Source organism: Amphichorda felina (genome assembly GCF_050947745.1).
Source record: "Amphichorda felina strain 45539 chromosome Unknown scaffold_6, whole genome shotgun sequence".
Taxonomy (NCBI): Eukaryota; Fungi; Ascomycota; class Sordariomycetes; order Hypocreales; family Bionectriaceae; genus Amphichorda; species Amphichorda felina.
In genome coordinates this window covers 2,826,449-2,853,308 of record NW_028145044.1, presented here as the reverse complement: position 1 = coordinate 2,853,308, position 26,860 = coordinate 2,826,449, and the positions used below count along the sequence as shown (strand labels likewise).

Here is a 26,860-nt window from a genome sequence, read left to right as displayed (position 1 = left end):
CTAGCAGTGGCTTTATTAAGGAGGATGCTGTGCTTTTCTTCCTGCACCGGCTACCCTGCCTGTTCCCGATATCGTTTCGCGACCGACGTTGCTACCAAAGCGCAACTTCCCCAGAGTACAACCAATGTTGGCTCTACAGCTCTCGTGGCTCGGTTGGGATCAGGCGATATAGCCATTGGCTGGTACAGTTGAAAGATGACGAAAGAATCGAGCAGCAGGACAACGGCATAGCCACTCTTGCGCCCCCAGCGGAGCAGCTAGAGACGATGCGATGGAGAGCGGAGTGCTGAGAGGCTCCTAGATGTGACGAGGGTTCTGCTGGCCGCAGCTCTTTCCCCAGGATTTGGCGCTTATTTCGTTGGATGCATCTGCGACGGGGCACGCAATTAAGGAGTACGCTGGTTTTGGGTACTATTGGAATGGGGTTTGCCTAGGATACCTGCCTCGGTGTAGGCATGAATTGAACGCAATGACCAATCTGATCTGGTTGCAACAGATGCCAATCTGACATGTCATGCAACAATATGCAGCAATTCTAATTCGCGCACTAGTAGAGCTATTAACCTTACCGGCCGCGACCTACCTAAAACCCTAATAAGCCTCATTTCAGCTGCTTATACGTGCCTCTGACCCGTAGTGCGTCTACAATGCAACCGCTAGACCGCGGCGGCGGCGGCGGCGCTGCTGGTGCACGCGACAAGTCGTCGTAGGCCATGATCGCAGCCAGAGGCTGGATTGACCCGAAGGTCGTGGCTCACGGAGCAACAAGGCCAATGTGTGCAAAATAGACAGCAAATACGTCAATTGATAGTAAAGAATAAAGATGATGGCATTGATCATCTATGCGATTGATGACTGCCTCATATATATAGCGAAAAATAATCTCGAGACCTTGCGGGTCGGGATTCCTTATTGTGGTTCATAGGTTGTAACCTTCCATGGTTATTATTACTATATTAAAGAAAGAACCTCAAACTAATAAAAAATAAAAGCGTTACCCTCTTCCTCTCCCGTAATACCATAAATCACGTGCGGCCATCGACCTAGATCTCTCTCCTATTACTCCAAGTCAACACCTTCCAAGATGCCTCCCAGAGAGGCATCCAGATCATCCCCGATGTTGCTGACGATCCTGCAGATTCCCCCCACCATCAAGCCCGCCATCCTTCTCGTCAGGATGTGGGTGTTGCCAAACAGCTTGATCTGCAGGCGGCCGCCCTCTTGGGGATACGAGACCATGAAGAGTGACGGGGGCACGAGTTGATGGTTCTCGAAAAATTGCACCCGTGCCATTGTCTCTGTCGACTCGATCTCGGGGTGCTCATCGATGTTCTGGTGCTGGACCATTGACCCAAAGGTTGATCCGGCGGCCCAGTCTGTGCAGTGCTCGATGATGTCCTTGAAGCCCAGCGAGTCGGCGTCCCCAAACGAGACGAACTGCTCCTGCAGGGACAGCAGTAGCTGCCTTGGGGTCTTATTTGGGGCCAGGGAGGCCCGTAGTGGGATGATGTTTAGACATGTTCCCACCATCTCGGCGATGCCCGACATGGCCGTGTTGCGACCGGCGACGACGTGGCCAAAGACGACGTCGGCCTCGCCTGTGATCCGTGATAGCAGGAGAGCCCACGCGGCACTTAGCAGAGCCGCTGCTGTCGTCTTGCCAGGCAGCGTAGGTATAGCGATCTCGGCCTGCTCGTAGATACGCTCGGGGGATGACCCAGGTATGATCTCTGGGTAGAGGACCGCCTCTGGGACTGTGAGTTTCGAGCCCCGGAGCACTTCAGTCCAGTACGCGATTGATTTGTCGCGCTTCTGCGCCGCGTGGATCAGCAGCTTGGTGAATTCCGGACCCGGGGGGGTCTGAATGCCGTGGTAGCCATCCATGAGTGACTGTAAGATGATGGGGAAGGAGATCCCGTCATACTGCGCATGCGATAGCCGAAGGACCAGCCGCACGCCCTGGGTGCTGTGCCTTAGCAGGGTGAGAGATATCGGAATACCATCCGACGAGAGCGTCTGCACGTCTGCGAAACAGAAGGAGTCCGAAGCCTGTGCAAGATCATCACGCACATCCTTCACGTGGATCGGCAGACTAAGCTGGCGAAAGACAACCCGCCATAGCTGACCTTGAAGGCGGAGGAAGCATGAGCGGAGGATTGGGAACTTGTCGAGCATCATGCGGAAGCTCTCCTCCATCAGGGATAGCTTCACATCGCTGCCGAGGTCAATATAGAAATAGTTCGCGTGCTGCCCGACTTTCTCGCCGTCGAGTATAATCTTCTCCTGGAAGCTTGTCAGAGGCAGGATATCCTCAATGCCAGTGCGGACATCGAGGTCAAGAGAGCCAATCTCCTCTAGGAGGGCGGCCTTCTTTAGGGGGTCAACAAGGACAAAGCCTTCTGTCTTGTCTGCCTCCTCTGCGTCCCCTACTATCTTGAGGGACTGCCTAGTTAGCTCTTCGAGCACGTCGTAACGGAAGACGTCGGCAACCGAAAGCTCTAGGCCGGCCTTGCGGGCCTCCGAGACAACTCTCATCGCAGAGATGGAGCTGCCGCCGAGGTGGAAGAAGCTATCCTCGACTCCGATGGTGCTGGCGTCGATGTTGAGCACGTGGGCCCAGATTCTCTGCATCTCCCGCTCGGCGTCGGTTCTCGGCTGCTGTATCGACGATGACCGTGCCGTAGTCCTTGATTGAACCCTGACAGATAGTGCCCGGCGGTCGACCTTGCCGTTTGTGTTGATGGGCATCTTATCGAGCGTCGTAATGACTTGGGGAATCATATAGGCTGGAAGCTGCTGCTGCAACTTCTCGTATAGGTCCTTCTGGACTTTCTGGTTCAGCTGGAGCTGCAGCGGCCGGCTGCTGAAATTGTGTGCCGGGCGGTTATGGTGATCGCTCGGGAAACGGAACATTGTCCTTTCCTGGCTCTGGGCGGGCTCGAGGCGATGAAAGACGGCGTCGAGGCCACCACGTAGAGAATACTGTCGGGCCCAGCTTACTTCCACCCGGAAGCCTTGCGATTCACCAATCTCCACCAAGTCAACTGCAGATAGCGAAGGGCACTTATCTGCCTGGCGCCGGGCGGTTGAGATCCAGTTGTGGCTCTCCGCTCCGTGGTCGAGCGCGTCGAGGATATGTTGCTCGATAATCGTCTTTCGGTAGGGAATATTGCTGACAGCTACAATGGCCGTATCTGAACTGGACCCCAAGAGCTGTGAGAGCGATTCACCATCCAGCTGGGAGCTTCTGAAGTCGATCCATTCGCCCTCCTCAACGCCGTGAACCTCTTGCCGTGGCGAGTCCGGACGCTTCAAGTGGATAACAGCGGCGTAGCGGAAAGAGCTGAGCTCGTTGGTAGCCTTCATTCTCTTGGGCAGGATTTCAACATGGTCTACCCGGTCAGGTAGTTTGGCTGCCAGCGCAGTGAAGAAGGCAGGGTCGACCAGAAGCTCCGTATCTGCTTTCGAGATTCTCTCCATTTCGCGGCGGATCTCATCCTTGGTCGCGGTTTCTCCGGAGGTATATACCGCGCTGCTTACTTGGAACTGCCTGCTGAGGGGGTAGGAGCGGATATCGCCGAAGAAGAGCGTCTCAACGCTCTCTATCCGCACAGCGTCTTCGATGACCTTGAGGAGGTACTCCTGACTAGGGAAGTATTGGGCCACAGAGTTGACGACGACGAGGTTTGGCGAGATAGTACCTGGTAGTCGGTCGATCTTCTCTGCTGTGCCCACATACACCTGGACGTTGTCTCGGAGCGAGGGGATGGACCTGGCAGTCTTGACCGTGAAGTCCACCGCCTTCGCTGACGGCTCGAGACCAGTGTAGCTGTTCAGCCCCTTGGTTAAGTTGAAGAGGATCATGCCACTCCCCGTTCCCAGCTCTAGAACGTCACGAGGCTCCCCACCGTTGAGCATGGTCGAGATCGTATCGTCGAGCCATTCGTTCATCTCCGTCTTATCAATCTCCTTCCCGTTATACATAGACACCCACCCAATAAAGTCCCTCCCGATAGCCTCGGCCCGCACGTCTGAGATGGCGCTATAGGTATCAGCGTCGAATAGCTCTCCCCAGACATGGACCATCTCTGCGGCGTCGTCATCATCCGGCTCCGCACCATCCAGCGCGGCGTCCTTGATGGTGATGAAGCCGGCAAGCTGTGCCTCGCGCGACTCTTCCTGCTGCAGGACGACAACAGCATCATTCACTGCGCCGTGGCTGCGGAGGAAGAGCTCGATCTCAGCCAGCTCGACCCGGTGACCACGAACTTTGACCTGCCCGTCGATTCTCCCCAGGAACTCCATCTGCCCATCCGTGGGGCGGTAGCGAACGTAATCTCCCGTCCGGTACGCCTGAACACTGCGCTCACCGATTGCGATTGTAACGAATCGGTCGACGTCACGCTCTGGATCGGTATATCCTCGCGCGAGTCCGTCTCCGGTAACTATCAACTCACCGATGACGCCCAGAGGCACAAGCCGCTGCTGCTTATCCATGACATAGGCGCCCGAGTTGCTTATGGTTCGGCCAATCGGCACCCCGTTGACACATTTCTCCCCATCCTGCAGCGAGTACAGCGTGCTGATGACCGAGTTCTCCGTTGGCCCGTAGGCATTGACGACGGGGCCATTCATCAGACCTCGTGCCATAAACAGGTCGTTTGCATCGGCACGATCGCCGGCAACGTAGAGTGCGTCCAGAGCAGCGATTGCGCTGGGGCATTCCGATAGATACTGCTTTAGTAGGGCCGGGGTGAAGATTACCGTCTGCATGCCCTCCCTGGCGAAGGTATCAGAGATGACTCTGAAGTCGAGCACCATCATTGCGCTGATACAGATCAATGTACCGCCGTTGAGAAGGGCGCCGTAGATTTCCCAGGCGGATACGTCAAAGGCCGGGTTCGTGATGTGGGCCATTGTTGGGGCCACGGGTAGGTGACTTGCCATGTTACTTCCCTTGACTAGTCGCACCAGGCCACGATGATCGATCATAACCCCCTTTGGCTTTCCTGTGGACCCTGAGGTGAACATGACATAGGCGAGGCTCGTGGCGGATGGCCCCGTCAATGCGCGGTCCTCGAAGGTTCGGTCCTGAAGTGCCTCTGCAATGGCCACAAACTCGACATCCTCCCGCTGGATTGCTGGGGGATAGACGTCGGGTCCGACAAGAATAATCTTATGGCCCTCGATGGAGGACAGAATAGTGTCCATCCGTCCCTGTGGGATCTTAACGTCGAACGGTAGGTAGGCCAGGTTGGCCTTCAAGATACCCAGGAACGCAACGATTGTCTCACAGCATCGAGGGGAGAAGACGCTAACGAGCGTCTCTGGGACAAAAGCGCGTCTAGATAACCACCGGGCGAGCATATCGGATTGGTGGTCTAGTTGCGCGTAGGTGAGCTGAGAAGTAGAATCCTTAACAGCCACCTTGCCAGGATATAGGGATGCCTGCTGGCGGAATAGGTCGACGATGCTAGAGTTCCGCGGGTAGGGCACGCAGTCGGCCTTGATAAGTCCTAGGTTATCAAGCCTCGTAAAGTCCTTATCCGAGAAGATGGGCAACGACTTGATAGCCGTCACCGGGCTGGTTAGACCCGCCTCAAGGACGCTGTGAAAGACGGAGAGCATATTACGGATCGTCTCGGGCTCGAAGAGGTCCGTCGAGTAGAGGACCTCGCCCTGGAGGGCCTGCTGCTCTTGGAAGAAATGGAATTCTGCGTCAAATCTCGTGGTTGGAGGGACCTGGACCGTCTCGGTTTTCAGGTTCCCTAGTGTAAAGTCGCCGAGATCCATCTGCGAATGAAATGCAAAGACAAGTTGAGCGAGCGGGTGACGGGATAGGTCCCTATCCCTCTGTAGCTGAGAGACGATCTTCTCGAATGGGACATCTTGGTTCGCAAATGACTCCATAGTAGTCGCGTAGACCTGGCGGACAAGCTGCTCGAACGATTCGTCCTCAACCTTGATGCGTATACACTGCATGTTGACGAAGAATCCAATCATATCTTTGACCTCCCAACGGTCACGGTTGGCGTTAACCGTACCCATTGTTGCATCCGCCGAGCCCGTGAGGAAGAAATGGGTAGCCCGGAAGGTGGATAGGAGCGTGATGAAGGGCGTCACGCCATGCATGCTGCAGAACGACTGCAATTTCTTATATAGTGACCCCTCGATCCGGAGGCTCTCCGTCGCCGCACCGCCTGATAATGTCGAAGGTCTCGGCTTATCATAGAGTAGTTCGGCAGGCTGGCTCGTCTCCAGCTGCTTCGCCCAGTATGTGAGCTGCCGCTGGTGCTCTTCGATCTGCTCCTGGTCTTTCTGCCACACGGAAAAGTCCCGGTACTGGATAGGGAGAGGCTCGACCTGGGAAAGGGGGTCCTGGCTCTGGTCTTTGACCGCAGCGGCATAGAATATCGACAACTCCTTGCGCAGAATATCAACAGACCACCCGTCGGATATAATATGGTGCATAATGATGGACAGGAGGTGGTTCTCATCATCTAGCCTAAAGACGGTAACCCTCCAGCCGGGCTGGCTCCTAAGGTCGAATGGAGTCTTCTGGACCTTATCCAGCGCTCGAGCTAGAGACTCCTCGTCGGCGACATCAATGATATTTAGCTCCTTCTCCTGGAAGGGGAGAACCTGCTGTACATCACGATCATCCCGTGAGGCAAACGTTGTCCGGAGAGTATCGTGACGTCTTTCCAGGGCCAGAATAGCCGCTTGGAGGGCGTCTAGTCTAAGAGGGCCCCAAAGCCGGATAGCGGATGGTACCAGGTACCACGTTAAGCCTGGATATAGCTGCTCCAGGAACCACAGGCGGCCCTGAGCAAAGGACTGATCAACGGGGCCCTCGAGCTCCGTCTTTGGAATATTCTTGGTCACCGTTATCGACGTCGAGGCTACCCGGATGGCCATGCCACGCAGGGTAGGATGGCGGAATATGTCTACCACTGCAAGCTTGAGCCCGATCTTGTGAGCCTCTCCTACAAGCCTCATAGCGGCGAGGGAGTCTCCCCCGACGGAGAAGAAGCTATCGTCTAGCCCAACCACGGCGGGTTCAACGTTGAGCACCTGGACCCAGAGGGCTTGGAGCTCCTTCTCGGTCTTGGTGGTCGGCTGCTGGCCAGATGTCCGTGATGGTACCCGACTCTTTACAGTCTCAGCGAGGGAGCGACGGTCTACCTTGCCGTTCTCGTTGACGGGCATAGTATCCAGCACATGGACGGCCCGAGGGATCATATACGAAGGCAGGTGAGCCTGCAGCCTCTCCTGAAGCTGCTCCCGGACTTTCCGCTTCACCTGCTGAATCAGGGGCTGACTGCTGAGGGTGTAGGACGGGCGGCCCTGGGGCTCCACGGGGAATCGGAACATGGCCCTCTGGCCAGCGGGTAGTTCGTGGTGATGGAAGACGGCGTCCAGGCCACCGCGCTGAGAGTGTTGGCGGGCCCAGCTGATCTCCACCCGGTATCCGGTAGACTTGGCCAAGCCGACGAGATCGGTCGCAGAGAGCGATGGGCACTGGTCCGCCTTCTCACGTGCAACTGACATCCAGTTACCCGAGTCGGTATCACGATCCTGACCCCGGTCCTCATGGAGCATATCGAGGATGTGTCGCTCAAAGATGGTCTTGCTATAGGGGATATTGCTCACAGCAACCGTTGGCGAGCTGGAGGATTGCAGGATCTGGGCGAGGTTCTGGTAGTTGAGCTGTTTCTCTGAAAAATCGATCCACTGGTCCTGGCCAACGTCGTGGACTGGCTGCTCCAGACCCCTCGTCTCGTTCTTGACGTGTATCACGGCAGCATACCGATAGCAGCTGAGCTCATTGGTGGCCTCCATCCTCTTGGGAAGGATCTCAACGTGCTCGATGAGGTGAGGTAGGCGGCTTGCTAGACCTGTGAAGAAGGCTGGGTCGACGAGGAATTCCACCTCCATCTGCTCCATCTCGGCCATCTGCCGCCGCACCTCCTCGCGGCTAGGATTCTTGCCAACCCTGTATAGCGACCGGGTGACGTGGAACTCCCTGTACATAGCGTAGGAGCGCATGTCACCAAAGAAGATGGTCCTCGCCCCAAGCTGGAGGATGCCCTCAACAACCTTGGAGAGGTACTCCAGACTTGGGAAGTACTGGGCGACGGAGTTGATGACAACCAGGTCCGGCGAGAGGGGCCTGTCCATACGCAACCGACCGACATCAGCTGCCGTGCCCTTGTACATACGGACTCTGCTTGCAGCTGCGGCTAACGAGTTGGCCGCTCTGGTGACAAATTCAACGGCCTTCTGGGAGGGGTCTAGGCCGACATAGCTTTCTAGCCCGTTGTTGATCAAGTTGAAGACAATCATCCCGGAGCCGGATCCAAGCTCGAGGACATGGCCGGCACTGCTACCATTGAGCATTGTCATGATAGTATCGTCGAGCCACTCGTTCATCTCCCCCTTATTGATATCACCCCCGTCGTACATGGAGGTCCAGCCAACAAAATCTCGTCCGATACGATCTGGTTGGATATCATCGAAGCCGGCGTAGATATCCGTATCGAACGACTCCTCCCATACCCTGACCTGCTCCTTTTCGTCGTCGCCGTCGGTTTCTCGCTCTATACGCTCGACCTGCATTCGGATGTCGGACTCGCGGAGAGTGACGAAGCCAGTGAGCTGGGCGTGAGAGTCATTGGCGTCCGACCTCTGCATGGTGACGACAGCGTCGTCTACTGACGCATGGCCTCGCAAGGTGTGCTCAATCTCGCCGAGTTCGACGCGCTGTCCTCGGATCTTGACCTGGCCATCAATGCGCCTGAGGTACTCGACCTGCCTATCCGACGACCTGTAGCGCACAAAGTCGCCCGTGCGATATGCTCTGATTTTCTTCCCGCCGAGGCTCACCTCCATGAACCGACCAGCGTCCTGTCGAGGGTCCAGGTAGCCTCTTGCCAGCCCATCTCCAGTCACAACAAGCTCCCCAACAACGCCAGCTGGGACCAGGCGCTGCCGGAGGTCCATGACATATGCACCGGAGTTTGTAAGGGCCTGGCCGATGGCGACACCGTTGACGCATTCATCGCCGTCTGGCACGCGGTAAAAGGTGCTGAACGTCGTATTCTCTGTTGGGCCGTAGCCGTTGATGACTTTACCACCCTGCATGAGGCCTCGGGCTTCAAACATATCCTGGGGATCCAGCCGGTCTCCACCGATGTAGATAGTATCAAGAGCACCGATGGCAGTTGGGCACTTGGACAGGTACTCCTTTAGGAGGGCAGGCGTTATGAAGAGGGCGCGGACCTTATCCTGGATGATGACCCGGGAAGCAGCCGTCGGGTCCAGCATGACGAGGTGATCGATGCACACCAGGGTCCCTCCGTTGAGCAGGGTGGTGTATATCTCCCAAGTCGCCGCGTCAAAGGCAATATTGGACATGTGGGCCATGGTGCCAGCGGCATCATGCTCGATCATACTCTGGTCTCTGGCGAGGCGCATGATGCTGCGGTGCTCCACCATGACGCCCTTGGGTCGGCCCGTCGAACCCGATGTGAACATGACATACGCAAGACTGGTGGGTGAAGGCCGGGATGCCTCCAGGGCTCCGGCGCCATGGCTGTCGCTTGCGCCGCCATCAATGGCAGCGGCGATGCTGACGAATTCCACATGGCTGCCCTTCAGGCTCGGCCGCTGCACGTCGCTTCCCGCCAAGACGAGCTTCCGGCCGTCTATGGACGAGAGTATGCTTTCCATCCGAGCACCGGGAATCTTGAGGTCGAACGGTAGATAGGCCAGGTTGGCCTTGAGTATGCCTAGGATGGCGACGATTGTCTCGCAGGATCGGCTTGAGAAGACCCCGATGAGGGTTTCGGGAGCGAGTGACTGGCCGATTAGCCACAGGGCAACATTGTCTGACAGGCTGTCCAGCTCCGCGTACGACATGTGCGATGAAGGGTCCTTCACAGCAATCTTGCTCGGGCACATGGCCGCCTGCTGGCGGAAGACGTCCACAATGCTCGAGTCCCGGGGGTAGGCTGAGGTCCTAGCCTGCAGCTGTGTATCGAGACCCATCGAGCTGCGAGAGTCGGCCAGGAGTGGCAGCAGGGCAACCGGCGTCGCGGGATCGGCGATGCCATGGTCGGTAATGGCGTGGAAGACGGACAGCAAGGTGTCCATGGTGCTGGGCTCGAACAAGTCCGTGGAGAATATCAATTCTCCCCGGAGCGCCCCCTCCTCTGGGAAGAGGTGGAACTCGACGTCGAACCTCGTCGTGATGGACTGGTCGATGTACTCGGTGTCGCAGCCCTCCAGGGAGAACTGCCCAAGCTCTAGCTGGGAGTGCACGGCAAAGACCAGCTGGATGAGGGGATGGCGCGAGAGATCCCTCTCCTTCCGTAGCTTGGAGACTAGGCGCTCGAACGGCACGTCCTGGTTGGCAAGGGACGAGATGGTAGCAGCCTGGGCATGCTTTACGACGTCGTCAAACGTCGCCGCCTCATCGTCAACCTTGACGCGGAGGCACTGCATGTTAACAAAGAAGCCGATGGTATCTTTGATCTCCCACCGGTGACGGTTGGCGTTGGGGCTGCCGATGAGGCCATCGCCCTCGCCCGTCAGGCGGTAGTGCGTGGCCTTGAACGCAGCGAGCAGGACGATATACGGCGTCACACCACGGGCCTTGCAGAATTCCTGCAGGCGAATATATAGCGGCCCTTCTATCCGGAGCTGACGCACGCCGGCCTTCCCGGACAAGGTGGCTGGCCGGGGCTTGTCGCATAGAAGCTCCGCCGGCTGACTCGCCCTCAGCTCCGTCAGCCAGTGATCCAACTGCCGCTCATGCTCGTCCACCTGGCTCTTCTCCCGCTGCCAGACGGAGAAGTCCCTATACTGGACCGGTAATGGGTCCGCAATCGAGAGCGGATCCTGCCCGGCTAAGGCGGAAGCGTAGAAGGAAGCCAGCTCCTTGCGGAGCAGGTCGATAGACCATCCGTCGGAGATGATATGATGCATCAAAATTGACAGGATATGCTCATCCTTGCCGATCCGGTATACCTTGACACGCCATCCCGGCTCGCTGGAGAGGTTGAATGGCGTCGTCTCATCCATGTGGAGGATTTGCTCCAGGTGTGCTGGATCAGCCGACGACTTGTCAACCACGGCCACATTCCTGGATCGGGGAGGGCGGACGTGCTGTAGATTGACGCCGTCCTGGGTCGAGAAGGTCGTCCGGAGAGTCTCGTGGCGGCGCTCCAGTGCTAGGAAGGCCGCGTTCAGCGCCTCGAGGTTGAGCGGGCCCCTGAGCCGCATGATGCACGGCATGAGGTACCAGGTCAGTCCGGGATACAACTGTTCGAGGAACCACAGGCGGGCCTGGGCAAAGGACTGCTCCACGGGGAGCTCAGAACGAGCCCGGGGAATGATACTGTCGACGACATCGCTGCTCGTCGAGGCCAGAGCCAACTCTTGCAGCCGTGTATGGCGGAAGACATCCGCAACGGCAAGTCGGAGCCCGGCTCTGCGCGCCTCGCCCACGAGCTTCATGGCTGTGATGGAGTCGCCCCCCAGCCGGAAGAAGCTGTCGTCTAGGCCGATCATGGACGGCGTAATGCCCAGCACCCGCGCCCAGATGGACTGCATCTGCCTCTCTACGTCGGATGCCGGCTGCCGCTTCGGGCCCGCCGTGGCGGTGCGAACTCGAGCTAGATTCTCCATGGAAAAGGATGAGCCAAGCTCGCGCAGCCTCTTCCTATCCATCTTCCCGGTTGTGCCCATGGGAAGCTGCCGCATCGCAAAGAAGGCCGTTGGCACCATGTAGCCCGGCAGGCTCTGTGACAGCTTATCCACAGCGTCTTCAGGGGCTCGCATCACAATGATGGACTCGAGGCTGCCCTCGATGTGTACGCCAGTCATTTCTTCCTCACCTAGCTGCAGAAAGACAGCCAGGGTCCGGGCTGTATTCTTACCTTGTGGCATAATGACCTCGGCCACAATCTGTGTGGCGACGGGGAAGCAGAGCTGAGCATAATGCTCTACCTCGCCGAGCTCGATGCGCTGCCCGCGGATTTTGACCTGGTCGTCTTTGCGGCTGATGTAGGATATGCTGCCGTCGTTGTTGAACTGGGCCAAGTCACCCGTCTTATACAGCCTCCCATGCCGGCCTAGGTGGCGGCCGGGTACCCCCTTTAGTAGCCAAGCAGGGTCTCTGATAAAGGCGGCTGCCGTTTTGTCGGGCTCGTCCAAGTAGCCCTGGCCGACGAGCGGGCCTTCGAGGAGAAGCTCGCCTACGCTGCCGATAGGGACTAGTGAATTGTGATCCTCGGGGTCCACGATCCAGGTGACTTGCCCTGCGCCCCATCCCAGGCGGAGGGCCTTCTCAGGAGTGGCAGGGTTAGGGTTAATCATGCTGACTGGGGTGCACTCGCTCGGGCCGTAGATGGTGAAGACCTTGCACACCTCCGAGTCCCACCACGGTTGGATGTTCTTGACACGTATAGCCTCGCCGCCCAGGATCATAGACCGCATATGCGGGACCTGTTCGGGGGATAGCAGCTCGGCAACCGACGGGGTGAGGAACACCGCATTGGCCTTGAGCGACTCCATGCTCTCGGCCAGGGCGCTCTTGCGGCCGTCGTCTGTAGGTACACATAGGCAGCCACCCGCGACGAGCACCGTGAAGGCGTTCAGAATAGACCCATCGAAGCTATAAGTCGAGAAGTCGTAGAGCCTCGTCTCCTTAGTGTACCCGAAGCCCTCGACCTGATGCAGCACCGCCGAGGCTGAGCTCCGGTGGTGAATGACGGCCCCCTTTGGTGTTCCGGTGCTCCCAGAGGTAAAGACCACGTAGATGACAGAGTCTAGGGAGGGGCTTGGGAGCGGGTTCGTGGCCCTGTTGCGTATCTCGGTGATGAACCCGGGGCTCATGACTACCACGTTATGGCATAATTGCGAACTCAGCGCCTGGTTCAGCGGAGACGATACAATCAACTTGGCATCCACCTGCTTAATGATTGACTGGAGCCGCTGTTGCGGGAGCGACGGGTCGAGCAGTACGAATGCAGCCGCAGTTTTGACCATGGCAAGCATCGCAACGGTCGCCCACATAGACTTCTCAAAGCATAGGGGCACAAAGTCCCCTGCCTTGACGCCCAATTCAACTAGTCGCCCGGCCATATTTGTAGATAGGTGATCGAGCTCCTGATAGGTAAGTTCACCGTCCCAGGCGCTCACAGCCGGAGCATGGGGCTGCTCCCTGACCCGGTCCTGGATCAGCTCATGTACGCAGCGATCAGCCGGCGATGGTACGGTCTTGTTCCACGCCCAGAGCTGCTCGAGGTCCTGCGGGGTGACCGTCGTGATGTCCCGGACTGATCTGCCGGTACTTGCGTTGTCGTCCAGCTGGTGCATGACGTGTGCCAGCTGCTGCAAGAGCTTCCGCACCGCCCAAGGCTCAATGACTCTCGAGTCAAAGGTGGCCTGGACTACGATGTCCGTGGAGCTGATGTTTACCACAAGTGTGAGGCCGTAGGAATTGAACCACTGGCTCTGGTTGCCATCCTGCCAGTCGCCTAGTACGTTCTCGGCTTCGCTGTCCTGCGGCTGGATGACTAGAAGGGTTTGGAAGGCGCAGGCTCCGCGTGTATCCGGCGAGATCTTTGCGATGTTATGTAGGCCTATCTGCTCAAAGGGGATCATCTCGACGGATTGACGCTGCACCGCACTCAGGTAGTCTACGACGCTCTGACCCGCCGATAAATTAACCCGCAGGGGAAGCGTAGCAAATGTAGGGCCGACTATCGTTTCGATGCCGGTGATGGGGGCATTCCGTCCAGAGATGGTGACGCCGAAGATGACATCGTCTTCCCCGGATACCCTACCGGCGACGAGTGCCCAGGCGGCTCGGATGATTGTAGACGAGGTGACATCGCGAGTCTGATTCAGGGGCCGCGGCAGTGACTCCTCGACCGACTTATCTGCTACCGGTTCGCCGATAGTAGGCGGGATAGAGGGGAAAGGAACCGCCTGGTTACCATCAAGGCTCTGTTTCCAGTAATCGATCATAGCACTAGTATCTTTGTCTTGGATGTGCTTGATGAATGCCGGAAATGGGGTACCCTTATGGAAATCAACCCCCTGGTATGCCTGGTTAACGGCCTTGATGATCAGGGGCTCAGACCATCCATCGTACAGAGCATGGTGTATCGTCCACACAAACCACTTTTGGCCGTCTGAAATATCGTTGACCAAGGCATAGCGGCCAAGAGGCGACCCTATATCCAGCGGCTGCTGTCGATCCGCGAGGAGATAGCTATCGAGGCAGGACGCCTCAACCCAGCAAACCTCGTCGTCAACAACCACCTGAAGCAGGCCTAGCTCATGGTGCTCAATGATCCTAGTACGTAAGACCGGCAATGAATGCAAAACCTGCTCCCAGGCATTCCGGAAGGCCTTGATATCGATACTAGGAGCCAACTTCAGGGTAGCCTGCAGCGTATAGGCACCCGGGCGCTTCATCGACAGGGAGAATAGTCCTTCTTGCAGTGGCGTGCATGGGTATGCATCGCGGATTACGGTCGGAGATGTCAGTTGACATTGGCTGGCCGCATCCTTGAGGAATGCTTCCATGTCCAGGCCATTGCCTAGCAGTCCAAAGGGAGGGATGTTCGCCGAAGCTCGGTCGGCCGCCTCGTCACTGCATTGACGAACCATACGTGAGAGTGTTGGATAACGGAAGACATCGGCCACTGAGAGGTAGAGCCTGGCCTTGCGGGCCTCGGCAACCAGCTTCATGGCCCCGATAGAGTCGCCGCCAAGTTGGAAGAAGTTGTCGTCTAAGCCGATGGCGCCAGCATCGACGTTGAGAACCTGGGAAATTATCCACTGCAGCTTCTTCTCCCGCTCAGAAGTTGGCTGCCGTTTCTGGTCACGTCTGCCTGTTCGCATCTCCGCCAGCTGTTGAACCGAGAAGGATCCGCCGATCTGGCGTAGTTGTATCCGGTTCGTCTTCCCTGATGGCGTCTTTGGTAGCCGTTGAATGGAAAAGAAGATGGCTGGGACCATGTAGCGCGGCAGTCGCTCGGATAGCCTGTGCCAAATATCCTCGGTGATGCTGAAGATCTCGGCTGTCGTGGACTCTTCGATTCGTCCAGCCTTGTTGCCAGTCTGGAGGAACACGGCAAGCATTGGGCTCGAGTTCTCTCCTTGCGGTTTGATGACCTCGGCGATCACCTGCGACACCTCGGGTATACACTCCTGGACGCGATGCTCAACCTCTCCGAGCTCAACCCTTTGGCCGCGGATCTTGACTTGTACATCCTTTCGGGTAACGTACACCAGGCTTCCGTCGTCTTCATATCGCACTAGATCACCAGATAGATAGAGTCTTCCGCGTCGTCCAGAATAGCCAGGCGCACCTTGCACAAGCCATGCCGGATCCTCGATAAACGAGGCTGCCGTCCTCTCCGGGTCGTTCAGATAGCCCTGGCCGACCAGTTGACCCTCTAGGACCAGCTCGCCGACAGACCCAACCGGCATAAGGCGGTTCCGGTTCTGGGGATCAACAACCCAAGTAACAAGACCGGACCCTTTGCCCAGCAGAGTGCTCTTCTCAGGGGTAGGCGCATCAGCGTTGACAGTGGTGATGTGTGTCTCGGCGGGACCATAAATATTTACGATCCGAACTTTGCCCCACCATCGGTTCACGTCATCCACGGAGAGTGCCTCGCCCCCTATAATCAACGTCTTTAAATCAGGGAGTGACTCCGGGTCTAGGAGACGAGCTACCGAGGGTGTCAAGTCTGCAACCGTAGTCCGCATAGTCCTCATAACGGCCGCCGTGTTGCTCTTGCGGTCGTGCTCGGAGGGAACGCAGAGACATCCGCCAGTAATGAAGGCGGCAAACGCGTTGTGGACGGCCATATCGAAAGCGTATGAGGCGAAGTCAAAGACTCTAGAAGTATTGGTGAGTCCTAGAGCCTCTGACTGATGCTCCAAGGCGCAGCTGAAGTTTGCGTGTGTCAGGAGGACTCCCTTAGGCGTACCGGTGCTTCCTGATGTGAAGACTGCGAACATGGTGGTCGATTCTGGGCCAGAGAGAGGCCTTGGGAGTTCGATGGTGTCGGTGAAGTCTGCTGTATCGGCGCTGACTTGAACGACAGTCTTGCATAGGGAGGCGCTGAGATCCATATTCGAGGTTGAAGATAGGATTAAATTACTGTCGACCTGCTGGGCGATTGACTGCAGCCTCTGATGCGGGAGAGAAGAGTCCAGCAGGACAAAGGCAGCTCCCGTCTTCAGGACCGCAAGCATTGCCACGGAAGTCCATAGTGACTTCTCAAAACACAGGGGTATGAGACCACCACTGCCTGTGACTCCCAGTTGGAGAAGGCGGCCAGCCAACCCCGTGGATAGCTCATCCAACTGCTTGTAGGAGAGCTCTCCATCACAGGCACACACAGCAGGTGCGTTCGGCCTGGCCACGGCCTGCTTATGGATCAGGTCGTGGGCGAACCCCCCATTTGCTTTGGGCACGGTGCTATTCCACTGCCAGATTGATTGGAGGTCGCTCTCTGCGATCAGAGGGATATCCATGATCGGCTGGTCTGAGCTCGCCACAAGTCTGGAGATGGTAACACTGAGTGAGCTGGCTAAACGGGCTGCGTCTGTCACGGAAAGGCAATGGGGCCGGAAGTCGAGCAAGATGCTCATCTCTTCACCCCTGTCCTCTATGTCGACGGTAATGTCATACTATGGATCGTTAGTGTGTTTCTTTCCCAGCTTCTTCTCGTGTCATACCTCTGTTGGGTCATGGTTGCCGACAGCCCGGACTGCCAGTCCGTGGTTGACCGAAGATGTCTCGTCCGTAAGCTTCTGATAAGAGAGGAGGGTATTGAAGAGCGGGCTGGAGCCAAGCCCAGCTAGCCGGTGGATTTCGGATAGGGGGAAGTGCTGGAAAGGAATGGTGTTAAGGTACTCGGCCTGGGCTTCCCTCAGCGTATCAAGAACCCCTTTGCCGTTCTGTAGGCGAACGCAGCATGGGATGACCCCAATGAAGGGGCCAAAGATCTCATCAATGTTATCAACGGGCACATCCCGACCAGAGCATAGATTCCCAAAGCATGGCGTCGTCGTGCCGGTATATATGCCTAGAACGAGTGCCCAAGCTACCTTGATAATTGTAGCGGGGGTCACGTCCCACTTTGCAGAGAAGGCACGGATTCCATCAACATCGAGACGGGGTACAGCGACTGGACTCTCACTGGCGCAGTCTGAACTGGCCACTGGGGGGGAGATTGGGAAATAGCATGGGTCAACCCTATCCAGATACCGAGACCAAAAGCTTACCCCCTCAGCGTGCGGTAGATCCTCTAGGTAGACGATGAAGTCCTTAAACGAGCCCACTGCCGACTGGAGCTGGTTGTTGTAGGCGCTCTGAAGATCTCGGCATAGGAGAGTTTGCGAGAATCCGTCGATGATGGCATGGTTCGAGTAGAATCGCAGACGGGCACGCCTCTCGTCGGCCTCGTAGACGTGGATATGATGCTGAAGACTATGCTTACTAAACTCCCGGCTCTGGGCTGGCTTAGTTGATAGGTCCCAGGAGATGCTCGGCTCCGGATCCTTCAGCACAACGTGCATAGACCGACTACTCCCCGGAAGGCTATCGACTAGTATAGACCGTAGGAGAATATGCCGCTTGACGACTCCCTTCCAAGCCTGAATGAGCCTGGTCTGCTCGAGCTGTGATCTATCTGCGTTTAGTGCAATCTCAATATCGCACCATCGCTGGTAGTTGGCCGACTCCTTTGCCTGAGCTAGTAAAATACCCTCCTGGAGGGGGGCACAGGGGAAGACATCCTCTATGTCATGGGGCTGCACCCCGATTTGACCGAGAGTAGTGTCATGGAACTCGTCGATGTCATGGTAGGATTCAAAGGCGAGAGGGAAATCGGAGATGGTCCAGGTATGAGAAACCGCAGGCAGGAGCTTGGCCATCTGCTCTAGGGTCTCTTGGTAAGTCCCAATCCATTCTAGGATCTTTTCGCCATGGTGCATATCCCTATGGAACTCGACTGAGGCGGTAATACGTCCCCTGACGACGCTCACGTCAAAGTCGAATAGAGAAAAGCGGCGAACCTCCAAGCTGGAGGGGGGATCGCATCTAGGTGGGGTAGCGATCTGCTCAAAGAGGCCATCCTCTCGCTCCAAGTTCTGATAGAGCCCGGCATAGTTGAACATGATCTCAACTGGGAACTCCTTGGCAAACCGACCGGCATCACCCTCATCTGCAAAGCGTGATGTAAAGTCAGACCACCCATTACGCGATAGGCTACGCATATAATCCTTAGTTTGACGGATAAACCCAATCAGATCATCGTCCGCCTCGGGGTTAAGGTCTATTGGGAAGATGGTCGAGAACCACCCTACCGTTGACGTGATGTCAAGACGCTCATCCCAAGGCTCACGGCCGTGACCTTCGCTATACACGAGAGGTAATTGGCGGTCGGTGAATACGCCGCGGAAGGAGTATGCGAGCGCTGCAATCATGAGTTCGACGGGGCGCGTGCCTAGGGCGTCGTTGCAGCTACCGAGGATGAGCGAGCTAGCCGTCTCGTTGATGGCAAAGTCCTTGACTAGCGCTCCCCTTTTGACGTTCGCGTTGGACTGCATCCCCCAGTAGTCTGTCAGGATCCTGTCCTGGCGCGAGACAGTGGTGTCAGGCTCGAGACTCTGGTTGGCATACTGAGCCTGGATAGAGGTCCAGGTAGAAAAGTCGAGCGAGTGCGGCGATGCGAGGGGGCCCTGTGTGATCAGCGCCTCCAGCTCCTGAATCAGCACTCTCCAAGACACCAAGTCGATGACAAGATGGTGTATGGTGAGGAAGAGGCTCTGCCGAACAGGAGTATTAAATAGGACCGCGGAAAAGACGGGGCCCTTGGTAATATCTAGTGCTTCACGACTCTGCGCGATGGTCGTGGCAAAGTCGGGCTCCTCGGAGTCCTCTAGGCGGAACGACAATGAAGTTGAGACGTCGGGGGCGATCCGCTTCTCCCATATCCCCTTCTGGTTCTGGGAAAAACGGGCACGCAGGATCGCATGTCGACGAACCAATATCTCCAATGCTACACCTAGAGCCTCGAATTCAACTTCGCTACGTAAGCCGAGATAGAAGAATTGGTCGAAGCACGTCGTTGGATCATGCTGCAGATGGAAATAAAGTCTCTGGATTGGACTGAGCTGAGGCGTATTCCCCCTGAGCTTGGCCAAGGAATGACTGTACTTGGCCTGCATGTCCGGACCCTCTTTGCTTTGCTGGACCGTTGAAGCTAGGTGGTATATTGTCTTCGTCCGGAGGATGTCGGCAACGCCAACGTTAATAAAGGATGATCGAGCAGTGGATGCCACCTGCATAGCCGAGATGGAATCACCCCCTAGCTGGAAGAAGCTGTCATCCAAGCCGATCCGGGACGGGTCAATGTTCAACACCTGAGCCCAGATGGCATGAAGTCGCCGCTCCAGCTCCGTGGTAGGCTGGCGCTTCTCCGCCTGCTGGTTTGTTCTCAAGTCCGCCAGCTCCTGAGTTGTGATGGTGCTTCCAATCTCGCGAAGTCGTCGTCTGTTCATCTTTCCCGTGGCCGTCATTGGCAAAGCCTGCATTGCGAAGAACAACGTCGGCACCATGTAACTTGGCAGATACTTGGATAGTCTGTCTTCAATGGCTGCCGCGACTGGGAGCGCCTTGGCTCCGGCTGACTCAGACTTGCCATCTGATGCCTTGTCGCCATGAAGGAGAAGGAATGCAGCCAAGGTGGGACTCGACTTCTCCCCACGGGGTACGATAACCTCAGCCACGACTTGAGTAGCCTCAGGAAAGCACTCCTGGACACGGAACTCAACCTCTCCTAGTTCAACACGCTGTCCGCGGATCTTTACCTGTGCGTCCTTTCTCCCGAAGTAAGTCAGGTTCCCGTTCTCGTTGTACCTAACCAAGTCACCAGTCTTATATAATCGTCCGTGCCGCCCGGGGTAGCCGGGAGCTCCATCTAGCAGCCATCTTGGGTCTTCGATGAATACTGCTGAAGTCTTTGCCGCGTCCCCGAGGTATCCTACACCAACCAGGGGTCCCTCCAAGACGAGCTCGCCGATACATCCCGGTGGCATAAGCTTCTGGTGGTCTTCAGGATCGACTACCCAAGTAACGCCACCTGAGCCGGTTCCTATCTGAGGAACTTCCTCCTTCGTCGTCGCCTGAGTATTGACAGTGGCAACAGTGGTAACCTCGCTGGATCCGTACGCCGTGAGCACATGCGTCTTCCCCCACCAGGGTCGGATGTCTTTAAGGCGTACAGCTTCACCTCCAAAGACGAGAGTTTTCAGCGTAGGCACCTTGTCCGGCGATAACGACTCCGCAACGGAAGGTGTGAGTAGAACAGCGGTAGCTCTCAAAGAAGCTATACTCCCGGCCATATTGCTTTTCCGGTCGTTATCACTCGGAACGCAAAGGCAACCTCCTGATATAAGCGCAATGAAAGCATTATTCAGCGACGCGCCAAAGCTATACGAAGCGAAGTCATATATCCTGGTATCCTCTGTATATCCGAAGCTCCGGATATGCTCCGGGACAGCAGAGGTAACATTTCCATGCGTAACCACCACGCCCTTCGGGTTGCCTGTGCTTCCAGAGGTAAATAATACGTAGGCCGGGGAAGATGAGGTGGGTGTCCAAAGACGCTGCGAAGCTTGACCCCGGGCACTCTCCTGCAGGGCTGCAACCGAATGGGGACCAAGGACGAGGACTTGAGGTGACAGAGACAAGCTGGCATTCTCGTTCAACTGGGATGATACAACCATTGTAGCCCTGGTCTGTCGCATAATTTCTTCCAGGCGCTTCTGCGGCAGAGATGGATCTAGCAGTACAAAGGCGGCCCCGGCCCTAAGGATGCCGAGCATGGCAACGGTAGTCCACATCGACTTTTCGAAGTAGAGGGGAATAATAGCACCCTTTACAACCTCTCGCTCTGCTAGCTGAGTTGCCAGGCCAGTGACTAGACAGTCTAGCTCTGAATAGGTCAAGTCGCCATCCCATGCACAGATAGCCGGTTCATTGGGACGTGAGAGGGCCTGGGTTTCGAGAAATTGCGGGATACATAGCTCTGAAGCCTCCGGTACTCGGTGGTTCCAGCCCCAGATCTGCTCTATATCCCTTTGGGTGATAACATTGAACCTTGACAAGGCATCGTCTGGGTCTGCGCTGTTTAACTGGCTCATGACAAGCTCGAGCCGCTCCAGTAGCCGCTGTACCAGCCACGGTTGGATCAGTCTCGAGTCATAGCTTGCCCTGGCTGTCATCTCTCCCTTCCCTAGCTGGATCTCTAGGATGAGCCCATAGGTATTGAATGACTGTTGCTGGTTGCCGAGGCTCCATAGCCCCAGGATGCTTTGCGCATCACTGTTATCATTAGGCTGAATCACAAGCAGCGTCTGGAAGTTAACAGCCTGTTGAGCGTCAGGGCCTAGTTTGGCAATACGATGCAATCCCATCTGCTCAAATGGGATCATCTCTGTTGCCTGACGCTGCACCGAGTGCAGGAAATCAGACACTTTCTGATCCTTTGCTAGCCTGACTCGAACAGGCACGGTGGCGATGGTTGGAGCTAGCACAGAGTCAACCCCGGGGACTGGCGCACTCCGCCCGGATACGGTGGCGCCAAAGACGACATCATCCGAGTTAATCATGCTAGACATGATCAAACTCCAGGCAGCACGTATCATTGTGGACGGGGTGATGTTTGAGTGGTGCTGTCGGGGGTAATGTATCGGGTGCTCGATGACTCCATCTGTTACCGGTCGCTCCACAGAAGGCGGAAGGGATGGAAAAGCAGGGCATTCGCATTCTGCAAGATCCCGGATCCAATATTCGGCCATACTCTCATAACTCTGCTCCTTGATGTATTTGATGAAGGCCTTGAAAGGGGGTGTCGGTTCGGTCGGTTGGCCCTGGTACGTACGATTGAGAGTGTCGAGGATGAGGGATAGAGACCACTCGTCAAATAGGGCATGGTGGGCGGTCCAGACGAACCACCTTGTGTTTCCGCTCTCATCCTTGACCATGGAGTACCGGGTCAGCGGTTGCCCAATACCCATAGCCTTCCTCCTATCGGCGTTCAGGTACTTCTCTAACCCGACAGCCTCGACCCAAGATATGGCCTCATCCAGTACCAACTGTAGAAGACCGTGTTGCTTACTCTGCACGATTCTTGTGCGGAGAATCTCAGTTTTGCGAACGACCTCTTCCCATGCATCTCGAAAGGCATCTAGATCGAGATTATCCGATAGTTCCAGTACACCTTGCATGATGTAGTCGCCGGGGGACTGTGCAGTCAGTGACAGGAGGCCTTCCTGGAGGGGGGTACACGGGTAGGCGTCTTGCAGTGAAGATAGATCCAGCCCATACTTGGCTGAGATGTCTTGGATAAATGATTGCCCCTCATCGCCCCCCACCCCGTCTAAGAGAGAGAAGGGCGAGACTGCCTCAGGGGAGTGCGTCGATATCTCATTGACGTGAGCTGAGATATTTTGAAGCGTCAGGTGCTGGAAAATATCCGCAACAGTCACCTCGAGGTCCATCTTGCGAGCCTCGGATACGACCTTCATGGCCCCGATAGAGTCACCGCCAAGGTCGAAGAAGCTGTCATCTAGCCCCACCGCTGATGGCTCAATACCAAGGACACCTGACCAGACTCGTTGCATCTTATGCTCTACTCCGAGCACAGGCTGCCGCTTCGGCCGTTCACTTGACAGCATTTCGGCCCAATGCTGGGATAAAAGGGGCTCTGCAATAGCTTGCAATTGCTTCCTGTGGGTCTTCCCCGTATGCGTCATGGGCAGCCTTGAAATTTCAAGGAAGAGAGCTGGAACCATGTAGCTGGGGAGGACCTGCGAGAGCTTCCCCTTGACCTCGGAAGTAACTGGTATTATCTTGGCTGCGGGTCCGGCTTCTCTGCCGTTCACCGGTGGCTGGTCGGCCTCGAGAAATGCCACCAGGGTTGAGGACGATCCGCTACGCCCAATGGCGACGATTTCAGCGACGGCACGCTTGAACTCTGTCATGCATCCCTGTACTGCATGTTCGACCTCACCGAGTTCCACTCGATGCCCGCGAATCTTGACTTGGGTATCCTTTCTCCCAACAAACTTGAGGCTGCCAGTGGCAGTATACTCGACAAGATCGCCCGTTTTATACAAGGTACCGCCGCGGCCATTGTATCCTGGGGCACCCTTTTGCAACCACGTGGGGTCTTGGATGAATGCTGCAGAGTTCTTCTCCTCGTTGCCCAAATAGCCACGGCCCACAAGCGGCCCCTCGAGAAGCAGTTCTCCAATACAGCCCGGCGGAAGTAGGATATTATGATCCTCGGGATCCACAATCCATGTCACAACGCCCGTGCCCTTTCCAATGTTGGTAGCATCCTGGGGTGTCGACGGCTCAGGGTTCACCGTGCTTGCCGTCGTACACTCAGATGGGCCGTAGGTGTTGACTACTCGCACCTTGCTCCACCAGGGATTGACGTTGCGAACGTGGAGAGCTTCGCCAATAAAGGCAAGTGTTTGAAGGGTGGGTACCTCGTCCGGGGAAAGTTGACTAGCAACGGTAGGCGTGAGATAGGCGAAGGTTACGCCAAACGATGTCATGCTCTGGGCTAGCTCGTTCCGCCGCTGTCGCTCACTCGGGACACACAGGCAGCCGCCTAGAGTCAGTGCGGCAAAGGTGTTGAAGATGGTTATGTCGAAACTATAGGCCGAGAAGTCGTAGATCCTCGACTCGGCTGTAAGCCCTAGCATGCTTGCCTGGTGATGGAGGGCTGTAGCGTGGTTCTGATGGGTGATGATGGCGCCTTTCGGGATTCCCGTGCTACCCGAGGTATACACAACATACATGACTGAGGATGAGCGAGCGGTGGTATGCGATTGGAGTTGTGGTTGATGATGATTCAGGTCTGTGAAGAACTGGGCGTTTATTATGGCCACGGCTGGAGCTAAACGCGAGCTAATATCCCGATTTGAGGTCGACGCGAGGATGAACCTGGCGTTGGCCTGGTCTACCATGACCCGGAGTCGCTGTTCAGGAAGAGACGGGTCAAGCAGCACGAAACCAGCACCTGCTTTCAGCACTCCCAACATGGCGACGGCCGTGTACATTGACTTCTCAAAGCACAACGGGACTAACGCGCCAGGGCCAATGCCTAGCTCATCGAGATGCGCGCCTAATAGAGTTGAGAGACGATCGAGCTCCCCGTATGTCAAATCGCCGTCCCAGGCGCAGATGGCCGGTGTGCTAGGATGCGCCTGGGCTCGTGCCTCCACAATCTGGTGGACGCACCGTTCAACGGGCGCGGGGACCGTCGCATTCCAGTCCCAGATGTCCTTCAGATCCCTCTCGCTGATCATCTTGACGTCGGAGATGCTCTTGCGGGGGTCGGAACGCCAGAGCTCCAGTATCGCGAGATCCAGGCGATCAAGCCATGTCCCCACCGTTGCGTGGCTGATCACCGCCGACTCAAACCTCGCCGTTATTGCCGCTTGATTGGCAAAGAGCTCAACCTCGATGACGAGAGCATAGTCGTGAGTGGTCAACAGGGCTGCCGACTGCGCTTGCCCGGCATGATGGCTCTGGTGTGTGCGGACCAGCAGGAGTGTTTGGAAATCGCACACTTTCCGGGCCCCGGGGCAGGTCTGCGCAATGTTGGACAGACCAAAAGCCGCAAATGTAGCCAGGTCCCTCTCCTGGCGCCGTACTGTGTTCAGGTATGTGTCGATATTCTGGTCCCTGACAACGGGGATGCGAAGTGGTGCTACCGCAGCGCTGGCGTTGTTGTCCGCAGCCGTTTCCAAGGTCGCGGTGCCAAAGACGACGTCGTCCGAATCCGTCATGCGTGAGACAAGCAGGGCCCAGGCTGCGCGGATGGTTGTTGCTATTGAGACGCCTGAGCCACGCTGCTCGAGAATCGGAGAGCGGTGCTCTATTGTCGAATCTGGCGATGGCGGCGCCGCCGAGGCCGGGACCTTTGGAAAGACATGGCACTCGCAATCGGCGAGAGCATCTCGCCAGTAGTCGGCGGCTTCGGTGTGGTGGCCCTGGGCCAGCATGTTGGTATTTGCGAGAGACATTGATGATCGTTGTCGCTCTGTAGACAATAGGTTCGTGGTAGTACTATGAAAGACCTCCGAGCTTGCCTTGTTCGATTATAGGAATGCACGGATAGCCGGGTTAATATTACATTGGGGGTTCAGAATTGGACTTCTTGCAATCTAGCATAGTTGCAGGGCCCAGGCAGCGAATTCCTGTCTCACTGACGGATATGGTTCCACGCAATTCGATAGCAGCGGGATCCATGGTGGATGGTGCGAGTATCACAACATTGATGATCTCCTCCACATGTACTGACCGCCACATACCACAGGTCTTTTGCACGATCCAATGGCCACACTCATGTTCACCCCCATGGCCCCGCTATCGGCCAGTGCCGGCCGGGAGTGGACTCTGGTGTTCAATCTTCACCCTGGCGGATTGACGCCTTGGTTGCGAACACTCGTACGTAGTACGGAGCTGTAGAAGTCGTTTGTGTGGGAGCTAGGCTCGTGTCGTCGTTTTCTCGGCGCGTCACTGCACACCCTCGTCTCGTACTGAGTAGGTACATGCAGGTACACCTGGCAACAGCAGCGGTTAAGCCACACGTTGAACCCCCCCCCCTCCCCCCCGGTCCTGCATGTACGTAATACTACAGATCAATGATGAGCCCCACATGTTTGGGCATGAGTAGGATCAGCGTTGCTTTGTAAAAGCTTGATGTGCGTACAGATGAATCTGTCATGCGTGCACATCATGCAAGTCGACGGCCCCCCCGAGCCGCCGCGGAGATGGACGCATAACCACTCGCTACGAATCTACATCTGCATATACCTCCGGTGACAGGACAGCTGAACATGCCGGATGGCGATCCGGGGAATGCAGGCATGCCTCCAATGTTCCATCGTGCGAGAGAAAAATCCTCCAGAGGAACAGAAAATATACAACCGCGCAGCGACCCCGGTACGCCATCGGACAGGACTGCGTACTTTCAGCTGGCCTTGCCATCATGCACATGGACGGATACAGCTTCAATATTCCTCCAGTTCTGTGTATGTGCTATCGCATTCCCCCTCTCCGCGCAGTATTCGTAGTGCATGCAGTAGGCATCGCGAGAGAAATCCCGTAGTCTATGGACCGGGGGGGGGGAAGGGGGGGGGGGGGGGGGGGACGCCGTCCATCAATGGGTGGAGTGGTGTCTCGTGCTACGGGGTACGACAAGCGCCAAGAGGTAAGAGCACAAGTGCCTGTCCTCGTCTAGGCACCAGACGAACCCTCAGAATTCTTCGGGGTGGCGATGCCATAACATCAGGATACATGTAGACATGGAGCCGTTGGCCCTTGCCAGGATGCTTGGGTCACCAGGCGCCCGCTAGCCAATTCATGTTGCCCACTGAACAGCGGATTCCATCAAAGTTCTGTCTTCAAGTTCGGTGCCATCTCATCGCTTTCTCATTCTTGCACCTGTAGACATGGCCAAGCCATCTCTCGAGAAGCTTCTCCAGGTTCCAGCGTCCATGAGGCGGTCCATCGAGCGGACAAGGACGGTATATCGCAACCTGGGTCATTCGGGGCTGAGAGTCTCCAACCCCATCCTGGGGGGTTTGCACCTAGGTAGCCCACAATGGTTTCCATGGGTGCTCGGCGAGGAACAGGTTGGCCACACCCAACTATTATCATAGCCACCTGGCTGACATGTAGAACCTAGTCTTTGCACATATTGAAGGCAGCCTATGATCGAGGCATTAATACTGTAGG

The 26,860-nt window shown here is 56.5% G+C and overlaps 2 protein-coding genes across 2 annotated transcripts; both read right to left on the bottom strand.

The window, feature by feature from the left end:
- Positions 1–1,059: 1,059 nt before the first annotated feature.
- DTXS1_3 (NRPS) lies at positions 1,060–16,566 on the bottom strand (the record flags this gene model as incomplete). Its single annotated transcript, XM_083196126.1, has 1 exon — positions 1,060–16,566. The coding sequence occupies one exon, from the start codon at positions 16,564–16,566 to the stop codon at positions 1,060–1,062; it is 15,507 nt and encodes a 5,168-aa protein (XP_083049142.1).
- A 198-nt stretch (positions 16,567–16,764) lies between these two features.
- DTXS1_2 (NRPS) lies at positions 16,765–25,369 on the bottom strand (the record flags this gene model as incomplete). The annotated part of the gene is made up of 2 exons (XM_083196125.1): positions 16,765–25,160; positions 25,327–25,369. 2 exons carry the CDS (start codon positions 25,367–25,369, stop codon positions 16,765–16,767), a joined length of 8,439 nt encoding a protein of 2,812 aa, XP_083049141.1.
- Positions 25,370–26,860: the final 1,491 nt, after the last annotated feature.